At 42.2% G+C, this 17,448-nt stretch overlaps 1 protein-coding gene and 1 pseudogene across 4 annotated transcripts in view; both read right to left on the reverse strand.

The window, feature by feature from the left end:
- The window catches only part of SRR (serine racemase), a 26,466-nt gene extending 9,039 nt beyond the window's left edge, over positions 1 to 17,427 (reverse strand). Inside the window, exons 1-4 of one of the 4 annotated variants that reach the window (XM_070394639.1) lie at positions 17,324 to 17,427; positions 15,873 to 15,926; positions 10,972 to 11,138; positions 1,977 to 2,148 (exon numbers count right to left, since the gene is read on the reverse strand). In XM_070394639.1, coding sequence (XP_070250740.1) covers positions 1,977 to 2,148; positions 10,972 to 11,000 — 201 coding nt within the window. In that variant the 5' untranslated portion in view covers positions 11,001 to 11,138; positions 15,873 to 15,926; positions 17,324 to 17,427. Of the gene's footprint in view, positions 1 to 1,976; positions 2,149 to 10,971; positions 13,656 to 15,872; positions 15,927 to 17,323 lie in introns of those variants that run through there. The other 3 variants (XM_070394638.1, XM_070394640.1, XM_070394641.1) reach the window with 3 other exon arrangements.
- On the reverse strand, positions 15,311 to 15,405 carry LOC138995238 (small nucleolar RNA SNORA42/SNORA80 family; annotated as a pseudogene).
- Positions 17,428 to 17,448: the final 21 nt, after the last annotated feature.

Genomic DNA, 17,448 nt, shown 5'->3' on the forward strand with positions numbered 1-17,448 from the left:
CCCATTGATTTTTAGAGAGAGGGAAAGACAGAAACATCGATGTGAGAGAAAAACATTGATTGGTTGTCTCCTGCATGAGCCCCAAGCGGGGCACGGGCTGGGGAAGAGCCTGCAACTGAGGTATGTGCCTTTGACAGGAATCGAACCTGGGACCCTTAGGTCCACAGGCTGACGCTCTATTAACTGAGCAAAACTGACTAGGGCTGAATGCCTTTTTTAGTAAAAAAAAAAAAAAAAAAAAAGTACAAATTATAAGTTACAACCTTTCAAATACAAATCTGCCTGTATCATTGTGGTAGCAGTCCTAAATTGTTTCTAGTTTCCCTCCTACCAGGTTAGCTCACACCCCTGTACCTCTGAGCATGCCATATCTCTACCTGTAGTTCTTTCCCCCACTCCCTGATCTGGATAAAAGTACACATTCTATAAAATTTGGATCAAACTCATCTGGTTCAACTTCCTTGATCTCCCAGGCAAAATTAGTAACTTCATTCTCTCTTCTTTCATGGCACTTTGTACATATCTCTCTTAAGACATTTCTCATCAACCTATTTATTGACCAGCCTGCCTTCTCCTGCAAGTTGGATATAGGGCAAGGCCTTGGCAGAAGCAAAGGGAAAAAGAACTTTTGAAAAAATATATATATATTTGTATTTATTTCAGAGGAAGGGAGGAGAGAGATAGAAACATCAATGATGAGAGAGAATCATTGATAGGCTGCCTCCTGCACACCCCCTACTGGGGACCGAATGAGCCCGCAACCTGGGCATGTGCCCTTGACCAGAATCAAACCTGGGACCCTTCAGTCCATGGGCTGACACTCTATCAACTGAGCCAAACCGGCTAGGGTGAGAATTTTCTGTTTTAGTATAAAAGCTCTCAGTTAATGGTGGGAGAAAAGGTAGACGCTTGAAATCTTAAAGCTATCACTTAACAGGTACTGACACCTGTCAGGTACTGCACTAAATGCAGCTTTCAGGTTTTTACCTGAAGGATCTTAAAGCTCAACTAATGGTCAGAAAAGTATGGTAATGAATCAACACACATAAGTCTATCTTTTTGCACAGAAAAGGCACTGACATACTTTGTAGAAAAAGATTTTATGAGGCCCTAGCTGGTTTGGCTCAGGGATAGAGTGTCGGCCCGCAGACTGAAGGGTCCCGGGTTTGATACCAATCGAGGGCATGTACCTCAGTTGCAGGCTTGATCCCAGCCCTGGTCAGGGCACCTGCAGGAGGCAACCAATCAATGTGTCTCTCACAACGATGTTGCTCTCTGTCTCTCCCGCTCCTTTCCATTCTCTCTAAAAATCAATGGAGCCCTGACCAGTTTGGCTCAGTGGGCTAGAGCGTCGGCCTGTGGACTGGAGAGTCCCAGGTTTGATTCCGGTCAAGGGCATGTACCTTGGTTGCTGGCACATCCCCAGTAGGGGGTGTGAAGGAGGCAGCTGATGGATATTTCTCTCTCATGGATGTTTCTAACTCTCTATCCCTCTCCCTTCCTCTCTGTAAAAAATCAATAAAATGTATTTTTTTTAAAAAATCAATGGAAAGATATCCTCGGGTGAGAATTAAAAAAAAAAAAAGATATGAGGATTTAGCTAGGTTTAGATCTGTTATAGTCATAATAAGGTATCAATAGCAAGCTGACACAAAGTGAGTGCTTAAACTTGGATATACAGTGATCCCACACGCCCATTTTGCCTTGCAACAGTTCAGGTTGATGTCTATTGTCTCCATTTAATTACTAGAAGTTTCCTCTTTCATTCTCATATCCTAGTTTGGACAGTAAAAAAGTGGCTTGTCAACACCTGATGCTAAGTAACCTGAACTTGATGAAAGGAAAACTACAACCCTTTCTTCAGCTGTAAGAAAATATTAATTCTACCTACCTGAGTAGTCAGGAGAATCTAATAAATTTAATATGTGAAAAGGGATTGAAAAGATGCATGCCACACAATCAAAAGGGATTGTTACCTTAAAAGATCCAGTTTTCTGGAAGAGTTCACATTTGAAGTAAAGATTGCGCCCTGTTACTTGATTCAAAATGGAGCTTGTTAGCACTGGTGTGAGGTGGATAAAATCTCGAATGTTGATATGAGCCTTTTCAACATCAGCAAAGGAGATGCAGTACTGAGCACACATTGTTCTGAAATCCAGGAATAAAAAAGGGGTAAAAGCAAAAGTCAACATGTTCAATGAAAAGACTTTGAAAATGCAAAATACAGACCTATTGAATATGCAAGAGTGAACTACAATGTAAACTATGGACTTTGGGGGGTAAAGAGTTAATGTAGGTTCAATTGTAACCAATATACCTTTCTTGTGAGCGATGTTGATAATGGGGGAGGCTGTGCATATGGGTGGGTGGGGGGGCAGGGGTTTTATGGAAAACTCCTGCCTTTGGATCAATTTTGCTATGAACTTTAAGCTGCTCTAAAATATATATATTTAAAAAATAAAAAGAGCCCATCAGGTGTGGCTAGGTTGGAATGTTACACACGCACGCACACGCACACACGCACACACACACAAAGGGTGCAGGTTTAATTCCCTGTCGGCACATACCTAGGTTATGGGTTCAAATCCCTGGCCAGGAAAGGCAACATCACATTGATGTTTCTCTCTCATTCCCTTCCTTTCTCTCGAAAATCAATAAAAAACATATCCTTGGGTGAGGATTAAAAATAAATAAAAAGCCCTGGCTGGTGTTGCTAAGTGTTTAGAGAGCCGGGTTGGGGGTTGGATTCCAGGTCAAGGGTACAGACCTGGGTTGCAGGTTCATTCCTGTCCCTCTTCAGGGGCTTGTGCGCGGAAGGCAACCAATCGATGTGTCTCTCTCACACTGATGTTTCTCTCTCTCTCTTTCTCTATCCCTCCCTCCCTTTCTCCCCCCTCCTTCCTTCCAACTCTCTCTGTAAAGGCAATGGAAGAAATATCCTCAGGTGAGGATTAACCAAAAAAATAAATAAAAAGAAAATGCTTTACAGTAAAATAGGCCTGGGCCTGTGGTGTTAATGGGGGTACTGTCTCCATTACCAGGGCTCCAGAATCTTTGTATAGAAGGGAACTTGTCTCGAAGAGTTACATTTGCACTTTATTAGTAAGTATAAGTGTGTTTTTTTCTGATGAAGCTTTATAGGAAGTACCTGATAATGATTATGGAAGGCTTAAAGTTCACCCCTTACCCATAACCATCCATCTCTTGACTGGTCTCTACATTTTCATCATTGTAATGAGCTACATTCAAATTCTGCTATAAATATTTATTTTTAAAAATTATTTAACAATGAGAAAAATTGCCTACAATCCTACTATCTTAATAAATTATGCTCATTTTCTTTTTTTATCTTAAATCTTTATTGTTCAGATTATTACATTTGTTCCTCTTTTTCCCCCCATAACTCCCCTCCTTCCAGCTCCCACCCCATCCTCCGCCCTCACTCCCCACCCACTGTGTTCATCCATAGGTGCACGATTTTTGTCCAGTCTCTTCCCGCATCTCCCCCACCCCTTTCCCCCACAAGAATAGTCAGTCCATTCCCTTTCTATGTCCCTGATTCTATTATAATCACCAGTTCATTCTGTACATCAGGTTATTTATTCACTTGATTCTTAGATTCATTTGTTGATAGATGCATATTTGTTGTTCATAATTTGTATCTTTACCTTTTTCTTCTTCTTCCTCTTCTTAAAGGATACCTTTCAGCATTTCATATAATACTGGTTTGGTGGTGATGAACTCCTTTAGCTTTTCCTTATCTGTGAAGCTCTTTATCTGACCTTCAATTCTGAATGATAGCTTTGCTGGATAAAGTAATCTTGGTTGTAGGTTCTTGCTATTCATCACTTTGAATATTTCTTGCCACTCCCTTCTGGCCTGCAAAGTTTCTGTTGAGAAATCAGCTGACAGTTGTATGGGTATTCCCTTATAGGTAACTGAGTTTCTTTCTCTTGCTGCTTTTAAGATTCTCTCTTTCTCTTTTGCTCTTGGCATCTTAATTATGATGTGTCTTGGTGTGGTCCTCTTTGGATTCCTTTTGTTTGGGGTTCTCTGCGCTTCCTGGACCTGTAAGTCTATTTCTTTCACCAGGTGGGGGAAGTTTTCTGTCATTATTTCTTCAAATAGGTTTTCAATATCTTGCTCTCTCTCATCTTCTGGTACCCCTATAATTCTGATGTTGGTACGTTTGAAGCTGTCCCAGAGGCTCCTTACACTATCTTCATATTTTTGGGTACTTTTTTCATTTTGCTTTTCTGGTTGGGTGTTTCTCGCTTCTTCGCATTTCAGATCTTTGACTTGATTCTTGCGCTCCTCTGGTCTGCTGTTGGGAGTCTGTATAATATTCTTTATTTCAGTCAGTGTATGCTTACTTTCTAGATGGTTCTTTATCACACCATCGAGGGTCTCATTAGATTTCCTGTACATCTCATCAAGTTTATTGACAGACTCTAGAAGCCTCTTGAGAGACCTCAAAAGTGTGGTTCTGAACTCAATATCCTCCCTTGATAGTTTTGTCCTGTTTCTTTGTCTCTGCATTTTTTACGCTTTCTTGGTACACCCCCTAGTGGTCTTTGTGCGAAGTCTTGTTGTAGTTAAGCCTTGATAGTTATAGTTAATACTAGAGGGATTTGACCTCCAGGCCGACTGGCTGTGATAATCAGCTGTGTCTGCAGTGGAAGAACTTGTGTCCTCTAGGGAGGTGCTAATCTAGCCTTTGCCTGAGGCTATCCGGCAAATGCCTCTGTGCAGGGCTTGGGTGGGGCGGGTCTCACGGGATCAACAGGGCGGAGGAGGGAGCAGTTATGGCTGCTCTCAGTCCATCCCCACGGGCTCTGCCTCTCTGTCCCAGCAACAGCTGCAAACCTCAGAGGGACTGTAGCCAGACAGTCCTGCTTCTCCCGTTTGAGTCTGGGTCCCTAGAGACTTGCCTGGATCTGGAGCTCAGAGTCTGAGGCTCCCTCCAGATTGAAACAGACAACCGCACCCTCAGCCACCAGCCCGCGCCGCGCGCACTCTGCACCTTAGTATTTTACTTCAGCACTGCGCCTCCTCTGATTCTTGGTTCCTCCTAGTTGTAGAACTTCCATTCAGCCAGCCTTCCTGTGGTTCTGGATGATGTCCGTTCCGTCTTTTAGTTGTATTTTTGAAGTGGTTGTTTGAGGCAGCAAACTCCAGCGTTAATCTATGCCGCCATCTTGGTTTCTCTATGCTCATGTTCTATGTTTCCTTTTCTTCAATATACATACATTATATGACAGTTAAAATCAGGACAAAGATAACATTTTGTTTACTCCTCCATTTGGCTCAGTTTCTTCAAAGTTTTCATAATTATAATTTTCAATACTGCATTATGCTTCAATTTTTCACTACTTTTATAGCATTTAAAAAAAGTTTTCTTTATTTTTTCTTATTAACAAACAAAAGCAATGCATGTTCAATAGAAAAACAGATTTAATCTGCTTCCTCCCCAAAGACAAATGCTAGCTAAGGCCTGGTGCCTATCTCTCTAGGCTCACATATATATACAGACAAAACTTTAACAGGTTTGCTAACTTGCTTTTTTTCAAACAATATTATGAATAATCTATGAATCTTTGTTTATCAATATGTCTATTTATGCAACTTTTAAAATGGCTTAATAGTATTCCTTTTTACAAAAATACCAGAGTTTTACATAACTCTACTGTTGAACATTTAGATTAGGGTGGGGAGGCTATCCTATATAATAAAGAGCTAATATGCAAATGGTCATCACACCCTCATGCTGTCATGCCATAACGGCTCAGACACTCAACACTAGGGAGAGAGGAATGGGGACCAGCCAGGCACAAATGAGCTCACAAAAGAAGAATGGGGACCAGCAGGCACAAATGAGCTCACAAAAGAGGAATGGGGACCAGCAGGCACAAATGAACTCACGAGAGAGGAATGGGGATCAGCTAGGCTGTGGCCCGAGAGAGGGACAAGCCACATGCTCCACAGTCCCGGACACCTGTGGCTGCAGCCCAGGTGAAGCCACCTGCCCACGGTACCCTGCAGCTGCGGCCCACCTGAGCGAAGCCGGCCTGGGTCCTGGGTGCCTGCAGCCAGCCAAAGGGAGGGAAGCCCGGGTCCCAGGTGCCTGTGACTGGTTGGAGGAGGGAATCCTGGGTCCTGGATGCAGGGCAAGGTAGAGGTGGTTAGGGGTGATCAGGCCAGGAGTGGAGCAGTTAGGGGCAATCAGGCTGGTAGGGGAGCAGTTAGGGGCAATCAGGCAGGCAGGCAGAGGTGGTTAGGGGTGATCAAGCAGGCAGGCAGGCAAGTGGAGAGGCAGTCGGACATCCCCCAAGGGGTCCTGAATTGGAAAGGGTGCAGGCCGGGCTCAGGAATTTCCTCCCCCCTCCCCCGTGCATAATTTTCGTGCACCGGGCCTTTAGTCCTATATAATAAAAGCCTAATATGCAAACTGTCCCCATGATCAGGATTTTGACCACTTGCTATAACTTGTGCTGACCACCAGGGAGCGGTGCGGAACATGGTGGGTGTCGGTGACGTGGCACTGGCAGCAGGCAGCAGTGGAGGTGCTGCAGGCTCCAATGGGCTCTGATGAGAGTGGGACTGTGGTGGGATGGTGGAGCAGGTGACCGGGCGATGCCAGGCCAAGGAGGGGACAAGCGGGGCCCAATCTACCCCGCTGATTGTCCTGCAGACAGCGACCAGCAGCTGTGGCAAGGGGTGGGGCCACTGCCTGGCTCCCAGGTGCTGAGGGAGCCAGGCGGGGGACTGAGATGGGGAACTAGGGGTGGGTGGCAGCGACAAATCTCCTGTGGTTCCCGGGCGGGAGGGTGGGGGCTGCAACCTCTCACTTGCTACCTGGAGACAGAGGTGTGGTGAGAATGCAGGGTGTCCGCCAAGCTCACTCTCACTCCCCCAGCTACCCTTCCCCAGGATGCCAGGGCTCGTGCTGGGGAAGCCCCACACTCAGGTGCCGGGCACCCGCAAGGAGCTCGCCCTGCACCTACATGGCCTCTTCTTCCAGGTGAGCTGGGCGGCAGCCTTGGGACCGCAGGAGCCAGTCTGCGAGGCAAGCCGGGAGAGAGCATGCTGCACGCCCGGCTTCCATGCAGCACCACTGGGTGGCCCAGAGGTCCACTCTGAGCCCTGGCCTGCAGCGTCTGGCCGTGCTCACTTCATCTCCACATGGGGACTCGGGTGCTGGGACTCAGGCGGAGGGGGGTGCGCGGGGGCCAAGGGGCCCAGGTGCTTCCCAGGGCCCAGAGGTCAGCTGGGACCTGCCCTTCCACGCCAGGCGCTCACGCTAGGGACTGCACCTGTGCATGCATTTCGTGCACAGGGCCTCTAGTAATAAATAATGATGTAATGAATAATAGCCTTGTTACAAGATCTTTGTGTATCTCCATACATGCTTTGAGTAGATTTCACCAACTGGTATTTGCATCAAAAGGCATGTACAATTCTAAGACATTGTATACCCCTTGCCAAATTCATCTCCAAAAGGGTTGTAGATTATACCATTTATACTCTCACAGCAGTTTCTAAGGATGTCCATTTTTCTTCACCTTTGATATATCATTTTATCTGTTCATTTAATGAAATATCTAGTAGTTTGAATTTACTTTTTTTAAACAGTGATTGAACACTTTTTCTGTATATTTATTGGCCACTTATTCTTTCATGAGTCTTTAACACACCAATTTACTGACTGAATCATCTTTTTCTTCTGAAATGTTATGTTTATCAAAATTAAATTTCTATTAGTGCTTAGGGCTTTTCTGGACTTCATATTTTGTTCCATTTATGAGACTGTCAATTCATTTTCCAGTTGTTCATTGTATTATGTTCTTCCCTGATTACTCTTTCTAAAATTTATTAGCGTTTCTCACAAATAATTCTTTCAAAGAGACTTTAGAAATCCTTTATCAAGGTTGTCAGAAATGCCACACTGTAAAATGAACAATGAATTGGGGGCGTATGACATTTAAGAATAAAGTCTTCCTATCCATAAACATCTGTGTCTTTCAATTTAGTAGTGTGTTCGTTTTAGGTTTCTCAGTAAAGTTTTTATAGTTTATTTGTGTCCAATACAGACATGATTAAATTTATGTCTAAGTACATTTTTTGAGATAAGGTATTTCCTTAGATTTTTAAATTACTTACCAATAATGTATATGAAAATGTAATAGGACACTTTACTAGAGTATCTTTTTAAAAAATATATATTTTTATTTTATTGATTTCAGAGAGGAAGGGAGAAGGAGAGAGATAGAAACATCAACGATGAGAGAGAATCACTGATTGGCTGCCTCCTGCACGCCCTATAACTGGGGATCAAGCCCGCAACCCAGGCATGTGCCCTTGACTGGAATCAAACCCGGGATCCTTCAGTTCACAGGCTGATGCTCTATCCACTGACCCAAACTGGTTAGGACTAGAGTATCTTGTTAGAGCTAATAGTTTTCTAGTTCATTCTCCAAATAATCACGCTATCTGCAAATAAAGATAATTTGTCTTTACCTTATAAATATCCTTCTGGTAACTTTCTCAGTGACTTCATAATTATTCCTTTAATGTAGATTTTCTAACTCCTCCTGAATTAATTCCAGTAATGTATTATTTGCAAAATCATACAAAATTAGTATGAAGTTGTACATATTAATATATCTAGGAATTCTGCATATCTGTGGTATTCATTCATTTATTCATTCAGTTATGAAATAGTGAGCACCTTCTATGTGTCAGATACTGTTTGATCTGGAGATGTCATGTTAGAAAAACAGACTTGTCTCTGCTCTCATAAAACTTACAGTCTCGTGGAGGGATGCGCAATAAGCAATCCCAAAATAGATATTTATTTATAAATAGTAATAGGTGATATTTAGGGAAGTGTATTATGATAGGATACTATAATGTTGGGCCTTATTTATATCAGGTAAGGTTCTCTATGGAAAAGTGAAATTTTAAGGTGACCCGTAAGTTGAATGGCCAGAATAGGGAAAAAAGTGTTTCAAGTAGGGGGAATAACATGTGTGAAGACTTTAAGGAGGGATGGAGATTGGCATATTCTAGGAACTATAAGGAGGCCAATGTATGTGAAAATAGTGATCAAAGAGTAGTGTAAGAGATGAGAGTAAAGTTGGCAGGGTCTGGATCAGCCGTGGGCAAACTACGGTCCGCGGGCCAGATCCGGCCCGTTTGAAATGAATAAAACTAAAAAAAAAAAAGACCGTACCCTTTAATGTAATGATGTTTACTTTGAATTTATATTAGTTCACACAAACACTCCATCCATGCTTTTGTTCCGGCCCTCCGGTCCAGTTTAAGAACCCATTGTGGCCCTCGAGTCAAAAAGTTTGCCCACCCCTGGTCTAGATCATTAGGGACCATGATTCATGGATATGTTATCAAGAGCAATGGAATGCCATTGGAAAATTTTGAACAGGTAAGTGACATGCTAGAATTAATATTTTCAGAAAATCACTACATTATGGTGAATGAAAAAAAAAGAGAAAAGAGTGGAATCAAAGGATTCAGTTAAATAGTATTAGAGTTTTCCACATGAAAGACAACCGGGACTTGAATGATGAAAATGAAGGCAGAAAAAAATAATCACTTGATTATTTTTTTAAAAAAATCACATTTTGGAAAAACAAACCTGATTAAAAAAAATGGGTGAAGGATTTGAGCAGACATGTTTCCAAAGAAGATATACAAATGGACTTGTAACAAGCATATGAAAAGATGCTCAACATTACTAATTATTAGGGAAATGCAAACCAAACAAGGAGATACCATCTTACATATATTAGAATGACTATTATTATTTTTAAAATATATTTTTTATTTATTTCAGAGAGAAAGGGAGAGGGAAAGAGAGATAGAAACATTAATGATGAGAGAGAACCATTGGGCTGCCTCCTGCACACCCCCTACTGGGGATCCAGCCGCAACCTGGGCATGTGCCCTTGACAGGAATTGAACCCGGGACCCTTCAGTCCACAGGCCGACGCTCTATCCACTGAGCCAAACCAGCTAGGGCTAGAATGACTATTATGAAACACACACACATAACAAGTGTTGGTAGGATGTGGAGAAACTGGAGCCCTTGTGCACTGTTGGTGGAAATGTAAACTGGTGCAGCTACGATGGAAAACAGCATGGTAGTTATGTCAAAAAATTAAACATAGAATCACCATATGATCTAGCAATTCCACTTCTGGATATATACCCAAAAGAACTGAAAGAGAGTCTCAAATACAGATTTGTGCACCTGTTCATAGCATCATCATCATCATCATCATTATTATTATTATTATTATTATTATTATTTATAGCAACATTATTCACAATAGCCAAAAATAGAAGCAACCCAAGTATCGACTGACAGATGAATAAACAAAATCTGATCTATACCAATGGAATGGATTACTATTCATGTTATAATATGAATGAATCTTGGGGATATTATGTTAAGTGAAATAAGCCAGACAAAAAGACAAATACTTATAATTACACTTATGCGAGGTACCTAGAGCAGATAAATTCATAGAAAGTAGAATGGTGGTTGCAGGAGGCTGGGGGAAAGGGAAGGGAAGCTGTTTAATGAGTATAGTTTCAATTTTGCAAGATGAAAATTATTCTGGAGATTGGTTGTACAACAATGTGAATGTACTTACCACTACTGGACTGTATATTTAAAAATTGCTATGATGATATATTTTATGTTATATGTATTTTACCACAATTAAAAAAAACAGAAAAACAGTTACATTTTGAAGATTATAATTAGTTAGTTATAAATAGGCTGCAAATAATAGAACCGCAATTTGAACTGGACACAAGATGGAGGTGATGAGATTTACTGGCTCATGGACTAGAAGAAAGAGTTAAAATATGGGACGGGCAGGGATATGGACCTTTAGGAACAATTAGAACCAGGGATTTGAGATTTTCTAGGACTCTGTTTCTCACCTCTGCTGCTCTCTGCATGTTAGCTTCATTCTTTTTTGTCGCAGACCAGTTCCACATGGCAGGACGCGTGGCTGCCGACAGCTCCTGTGTTTTACATTTTATGGCTTCCACAGTGGAGAGGAATTTTCTTTCTCAGTTTCAGTTAAAAAAAATTCTGGGTAAGGACTCTGACGGGCCCAGGACCAGTGGCCAAGGGTGTGAGGGCATTTAAGACAATATTATGCATCAGAAGTATTCACAGAAACATGAAAAAGAAACAGAATGATTTCTATAACATGATGTCAATTATGTACATTTAAAACATATACATACATAAGACACTATATATTATTAAAAGACATAGATATATCCAAGGACATATTTCAAACATATTAGAGCGATGACCTAAGTGAGGAGGGTAGGAACATGAGTAGTAATTGGAATGGGGAAAAGATAAGAAAGGCCTTGATGGTAATGTGAACCAAATAGTATGATTGCCTTAAATTTCTGTACCTGTGGGAAAAACAGGAGCAAATGAAGGGAGAAGAAAAAAAGGAAAGAGAAACAAAAGGACAAAGGAAAAATACTTCTGAGAGTGAGGGAGTTTTCAAGAGAAAAGGAAGAATGTTGAGGTGGTGAATTCCATAGATGTCCACTACAGAGATAGAAGAGACATATCCTGATATTGGTTTGAATGTGGGGAATGAGGGAGACAAGGATAACTCCAGGGTTTTGACTTAGATGGTGGTATAATTTATTAAGATATAAGACTGACGAAGGAACAAGTATTTTAGAGAAAATCAGTGATTTGATGAGCTAAGTTTGAATTACTTATGAGACTTCCAAGAAGATGTTCTTTAGGTTTCTTTTTTTTTTCTCCAGAAATGTGTCTATTCTAATGTCTAATTTATTTCTAAAGAATGAGATCTTCAATTTTTAAAATCAAGTATTGTTCTTTTTCCCTTATTAATTTCTGATTTTATCTTTATTCTTCTATTTTCCTTTTAATTTCTATTCTTTAAAAATTAATAATAAAAGCACAGGTTACAAATTTCCCTGAGTATTGCTTTAATAATATACCATAGGTTTTGGGTGCAATATTTTCATTAACTTTTTTCTTTTTTATTGAATTTACTGGGGTGACACTTGTTAACAAAATTATACAGGTTTCAGGTGCACAATTCTACAGCACATCATCTGTACACGGTAGTATATGTTTACCACCCCAAGTCAAGTGCCTGTCCATTACCATTTATTGCCCCTATACCTTTCTCCACCTACAGAAACCTTAATTTTTATTTTTATTTATTTATTTATTTATTTATTTAAATATATTTTTATTGATTTCAGAGAGGAAGGAAGAGGGAGAGAGAGATGGAAACATCAATGATGAGAAGGAACCATCGATTGGCTGCCTCCTGCACGCCCCCCACTGGGGATTGAGCCCGCAACCCGGGCACGTGCCCTTGGTCAGAATCGAACCTGGGACCCTTCAGTCCGCAGGCCGACGCTCTACCCACTGAGCCAAACCGGGTAGGGCCAGAAACCTTAATTTTTAAAGAATCCATGATATTAGTTTTATTTTTTTTGACCTGAGTTATTCAAAATTGGTGTTTTTAAAAAAAATTCCAAGTGTTTAGAATTTTTAAGTTTGTGATTATTCATTACTCATTTTACTACTTTGTGCTCAGCAATGATGACCTGTGTAATATTTGTTTTTAGAAACTGAATTTCTCTCTCCCCCACTATCCAAATTTGCTTTGTTGTTTTATTACTCACACTAGAGTCCCAGTGCATGAAATTCATGCACTGGGTGGGGGGTCCCCTCAGCCTGGCATGCGCCCTCTTGCAGTCCGGGAGCCCTCAGGGGACGTTGGTGGGACATCCTTAGCACTGCCATGGAAGGCGTGAGAGGCTCCCGCCACCATCGCTGTGCTTGCCAGCCATGAACCTGGCTTCTGGGTGAGTGGTGCTCCCCCTGTAGGAGTACACTGACCACCAGGGGGCAGCTCCTGTGCTGAGCGTCTGCACCTGGTGGTCAGTGTGCATCATAGCAACCGGTTGTTCTGCCATTTGGTCGATTTGCATATTATCCTTTTATTATATAGGATAATATGTGAACAAATCCTTACTGTAATAATTTAAAGCATTATAAAAAAATGTAGGTCTTTCAGTCTCTACCATTAAATCCACTCCCTTCCACAAAGATAACCATTTCAAAAGTTTGGTATGTATTTTTCCACACCTTTTTGATGTATTTATATAGATATTAACATATGCAATAAATGGTTTTGCTGCACTTAGAGAGAACCTTACTCTACATACAAGTGTGGGCAAAAGTAGAGTTATAGTTGTTTGTATGGAAAATACAATAATCTTATATAATAAAAGCCTAATATGCTAAGTGTCCGGTCATCTGTTCTACTAATCAAAGTGTAATATGCTAATGATATGCTAAGGCTGCTCAACAGCTCGCTATGACATGAACTGACCACCAGGGGGCAGACAGTCAACCGGTCAACTAGTCGCTATGACGTGCACTGACCACCAGAGGGGAGACACTCTGACTGGTAGGTTATCTTGCTGCTGTGGTCGGACCAATTGGGACTGAGTGAGATGGGCTGGACATGCCCTGGAGCCCTTCCGCAGTCCCTTCCCAGCTGGCCAACTTCCTGCTTCCCTCCCCAGCCCCGATTGTGCACCGGTGGGGTCCCTCAGCCTGGCCTGCGCCCTCTCGCAATCCAGGACCCTTTGGGGAATGTCCGAGAGCCGGTTTCAGCCTGATCCTGAAGGCCAGGCCGAGGGACCCCACTGGTACACGGATTCGTGCACCGGGCCTCTAGTTAATAAAGAATAATACAGTGGGGCCTTGACTTACGAGTTTAATTCATTCCGTGACGGAGCTCGTAACTCAAATTACTCCTATGTCAAATCAAAAGTGAACGAGTGAGACACGTGACACTGGGCTGATGTTGTGGCGTTCACTGTGACGTTCACTGTGCCAACTAGCGGTGGGGTATCTGAAGCTGGCTCGTAACCCGAATTTTAGCTTGCAACTCAAAGCAAAAAATCGGCCGAGAGATGGCTCATATCTCGAAAAACTCGTTAGTGGGGACACTCGTAAGTCAAGACCCCACTGTACAAGAATAAATTCTATGTTTCACATGCTCTCAACTATAAACCTATATTTGCCAACCCCTGTATTGTTCTGCAACTAGCATGTGTTGTTTTTTTTAAACTAACATAACATCTTGAAAACTATTCTATGTCAACACATATTTCAACTCTTTAAATTCAGAAGCTTCCATTTGATATAGGTCTAAATACAGTTGTCTTTTCACTTATTTTTACCTGGTACTTCATGAGCTCTTTAAATCTGAGGGTTAAATTTAAATCTTAAATTCAAATTTTTCCATCAACTTAGTAAATTTTCTTGTATTATTGTTCCTCCTCAGTCAGTTCTGTTATCACCTTCTGGAGCTCATATTTGATTATTAGTTTTATGGATCTATTCTCTATATCTTCTGTCCTTACCTCTAATAGTTTTTATCTATATATTTCCCTCTGAGTTCTGATAAATTTTCTCAAGCTGGTTTAACTTTTGGCATATTTTACCTGTAGTTTACTGAAACTGTTGCATTGGTAACCGTGTTTTTCTTGGTTAAGCAGGTTTTCTTCAGATTATTTTTCCATCTTAAAAACAACCCTGATACAGCCTGGCTGGTGTGCTCAGTGGTCAGAGAGAAGGCCTGTGCACCGAAGCCAAAGGGTCATGGGTTCGATTCCCAGTCTAGGGCATGTACCTGGGTTGCAGGTTTTTTTTGTTTTGTTTTTTTAAATATATTTCTTTATTGATTTAAGAGAGGAAGGGAGAGGGAGGAAGAGATAGAAACATCAATGATGAGAGAGTCATTGATTGGCTGCCTTCTGCACGGCCCCCACTGGGGACCAAGCCCGCAGCCCGGGCATGTGCCCTTGGCTGGAATCGAACCCGGGACCTTTCAGTCCGCAGGCCGATGCTCTATCCACTGCGCCAAACTGGCAAGGGCTGGGTTGCAGGTTTGATCCCCATGTGTGGGAGGCAACCACTTGATGTGAGTCATATGGATGTTTCTCTCTTTCATCCTTCCTCCCTTCCATTGTCTCTAAAAATCAATGGAAAAAATATCCTTGGGTGAGAATTAAGAAACAAACAAAAAACACACCCAAAATCTTACTTACAAAAAGTGTCAGTCATGGAAGACTGAAAAACAAACAAACCTGATGCAATGTTCTCTACAATTTCAATGTGAAAATGGATTAGTTTATTTCTTCCTATTTCATGTTTTATTTTTACTTTATTCATTTATTTATTTTTCTATACTGTACATCCCCCTTCACTGCTCACAGCCCAAGGGTAAGGAGGCTGGGCAATGGTTTGAGGATGCAACTTCCTCTGGCATGGGTCCACTATGCGCCTATTTCGTGTTTTAAAGATTGTCACTTGCTCTGACCACTCAAATCACTCCCCTACTTTATTTACTTATTTTAGTTAATTTATTGGGTGATATTTGTTAATAAAATTATATAGGTTTCAGGTGTACAATTCTATAATACATCATCTATATATTGTATTGTGTTCACTACCCCAAGTCAAGTCTCTTTCCCTCACCATTTATATCCACTTTACTCTCTTCTACCTCTCCCCACCCCCTTTTACCTTTGGTAATCACCATGCTGTTGTCTGTGTCTATGAGTTTTTTTGTGTTTGTGGGTGGTTTTTTTCTTCTTAATTCTTTCACCATTTTCATGCAGCCCCCCATGACTCCCTCCCCCCTGACAGCTGTCAGTCTGTTCTCTGTATCTGCGTCTGTTTCTATTGTGTTTGTTAGTTTATTGTGTTCATTAGATTCTACATACAAGTGAAATCACATGGTACTTACCTTTCTCCGACTGACTTATTTCACTTAGCATAATGCTCTCTAGGTCCATCCATGCTGTTGCAAAAGATAAGATTTCCTTCTTTTTTAGGCCCAAGTAGTATTTCACACCCCTACTTTTGGACCTTTAAATCTCCCTCTGTATCTTACTGACTTTCTACTTCTGCTTAACCTTCTGGTGGAAAGTGTCTGTCACATAGTAGGAACTAAGTTCTGTCAGAGATGGTTCAAATCTTTTAGACTCAGTCTAAGGCAGTGGTTCTCAACCTTGGCTGCACATTAGAATCACCTGGGAATCTTTTTAAAATCCTGATTTCTGGGCTTCATCCTCTGGAGATTCTGTTTCTTTGTTATGGGGTGGGGCCACAACATTAGTAACAAAGAAACAGAATTTCCGGAGGATGAGGCCCAGAAATCAGGATTTTAAAAAGATTCCCAGGTGATTCTAATGTGCAGCCAAGGTCGAGAACCACTGTTCTAAGGAATAATTTGTAACTATTCTTTGTGGGTTTGGGATTGGGAAGGAGCAACAGGTGGAGGAAAGCAGCCTTGAGGGAGGGAGTTTCACCACAGTTCTGAATAGGTGCTACTGAACAAGAAGTTAAAGTACCAGTTTTCTGATGTAGTTACATTAAAAAAATTTTTAAATGCTCACCTGAGAATATATTTTTATTAACTTTATTTTCTAAATGCTTATTATTATTATTATTATTATTGATTTGAGAGAGAGAGGAAGGGAGAGGGAGAGAAGCATGGATGTGAGAAACATCCGTATGTCCCCAGACCGGGAATCGAACCCTCATCCCGAGTGTGTGCCCTGACTGGCAATCACACCCGCGACCCTTCTGTGCACCAGAGGCCGCTCCAACCAACGGAGCCGCTCCGGCCGGGGCTGATCCGGTTAAATTTAAAGACGGAACACAATCAATCAACCTGAGATCCAGGGACGTTAAGTCATTTTTCCAAGAATCCACAATGATACGGAAATTCCCAAACCGACGTATAGAATCCCTCCTGATTTACTGCCACCCAACCCCTTCCCCAACGAGAGCCAACTACACTGTAGTATTTTTAAAATAGTCAGGAGGCTGGCTCGGGGGATGCACTTTGCCGTAAAGGAGAAGACTTTGACAGTCTGGTACTTATCGATTGAGTCACCACGGGAACTACGGTTCTCTGGGACTCCGTTTCTTCATCTCTGGGGGGTGGAGGAGAAAGCGGGGAACATAATAATGACTCTTACAAGATTCTCAAGGTTCCCAAATCGAGGCCTGGGGCACTAGTCCGGGCCTGTGGTGGGAGACCCCGGCCTGCGAGGAGGGGAGGAGGCCGGATCCTGCGGTGTCTCCCGTCAACCCCAGCCCCAGACCAGCCCCAGTGTCCTCGACGGCCGCCACCGCAACGACAGCAGCTCCCGCCGCCACCGCCCGCCGGTGGGCCGGCCCTCACCTCACCTCACAGGGGCCGCGCCTCCGACTCCGGCCTCAGCGCACCTTCCCCGACCACACCTCTGCGCATGCGCGGCGCCCGCCTCCCACGCCCAGGCTCGCGCTCCGTCTCTTTCCCTCTCCCGCGGCGG

This window comes from Myotis yumanensis, unplaced genomic scaffold, assembly GCF_028538775.1.
Source record: "Myotis yumanensis isolate MYYU_CA2020_CCGP unplaced genomic scaffold, mMyoYum1.0.hap1 SCAF_16, whole genome shotgun sequence".
Classification (NCBI taxonomy): Eukaryota; Metazoa; Chordata; class Mammalia; order Chiroptera; family Vespertilionidae; genus Myotis; species Myotis yumanensis.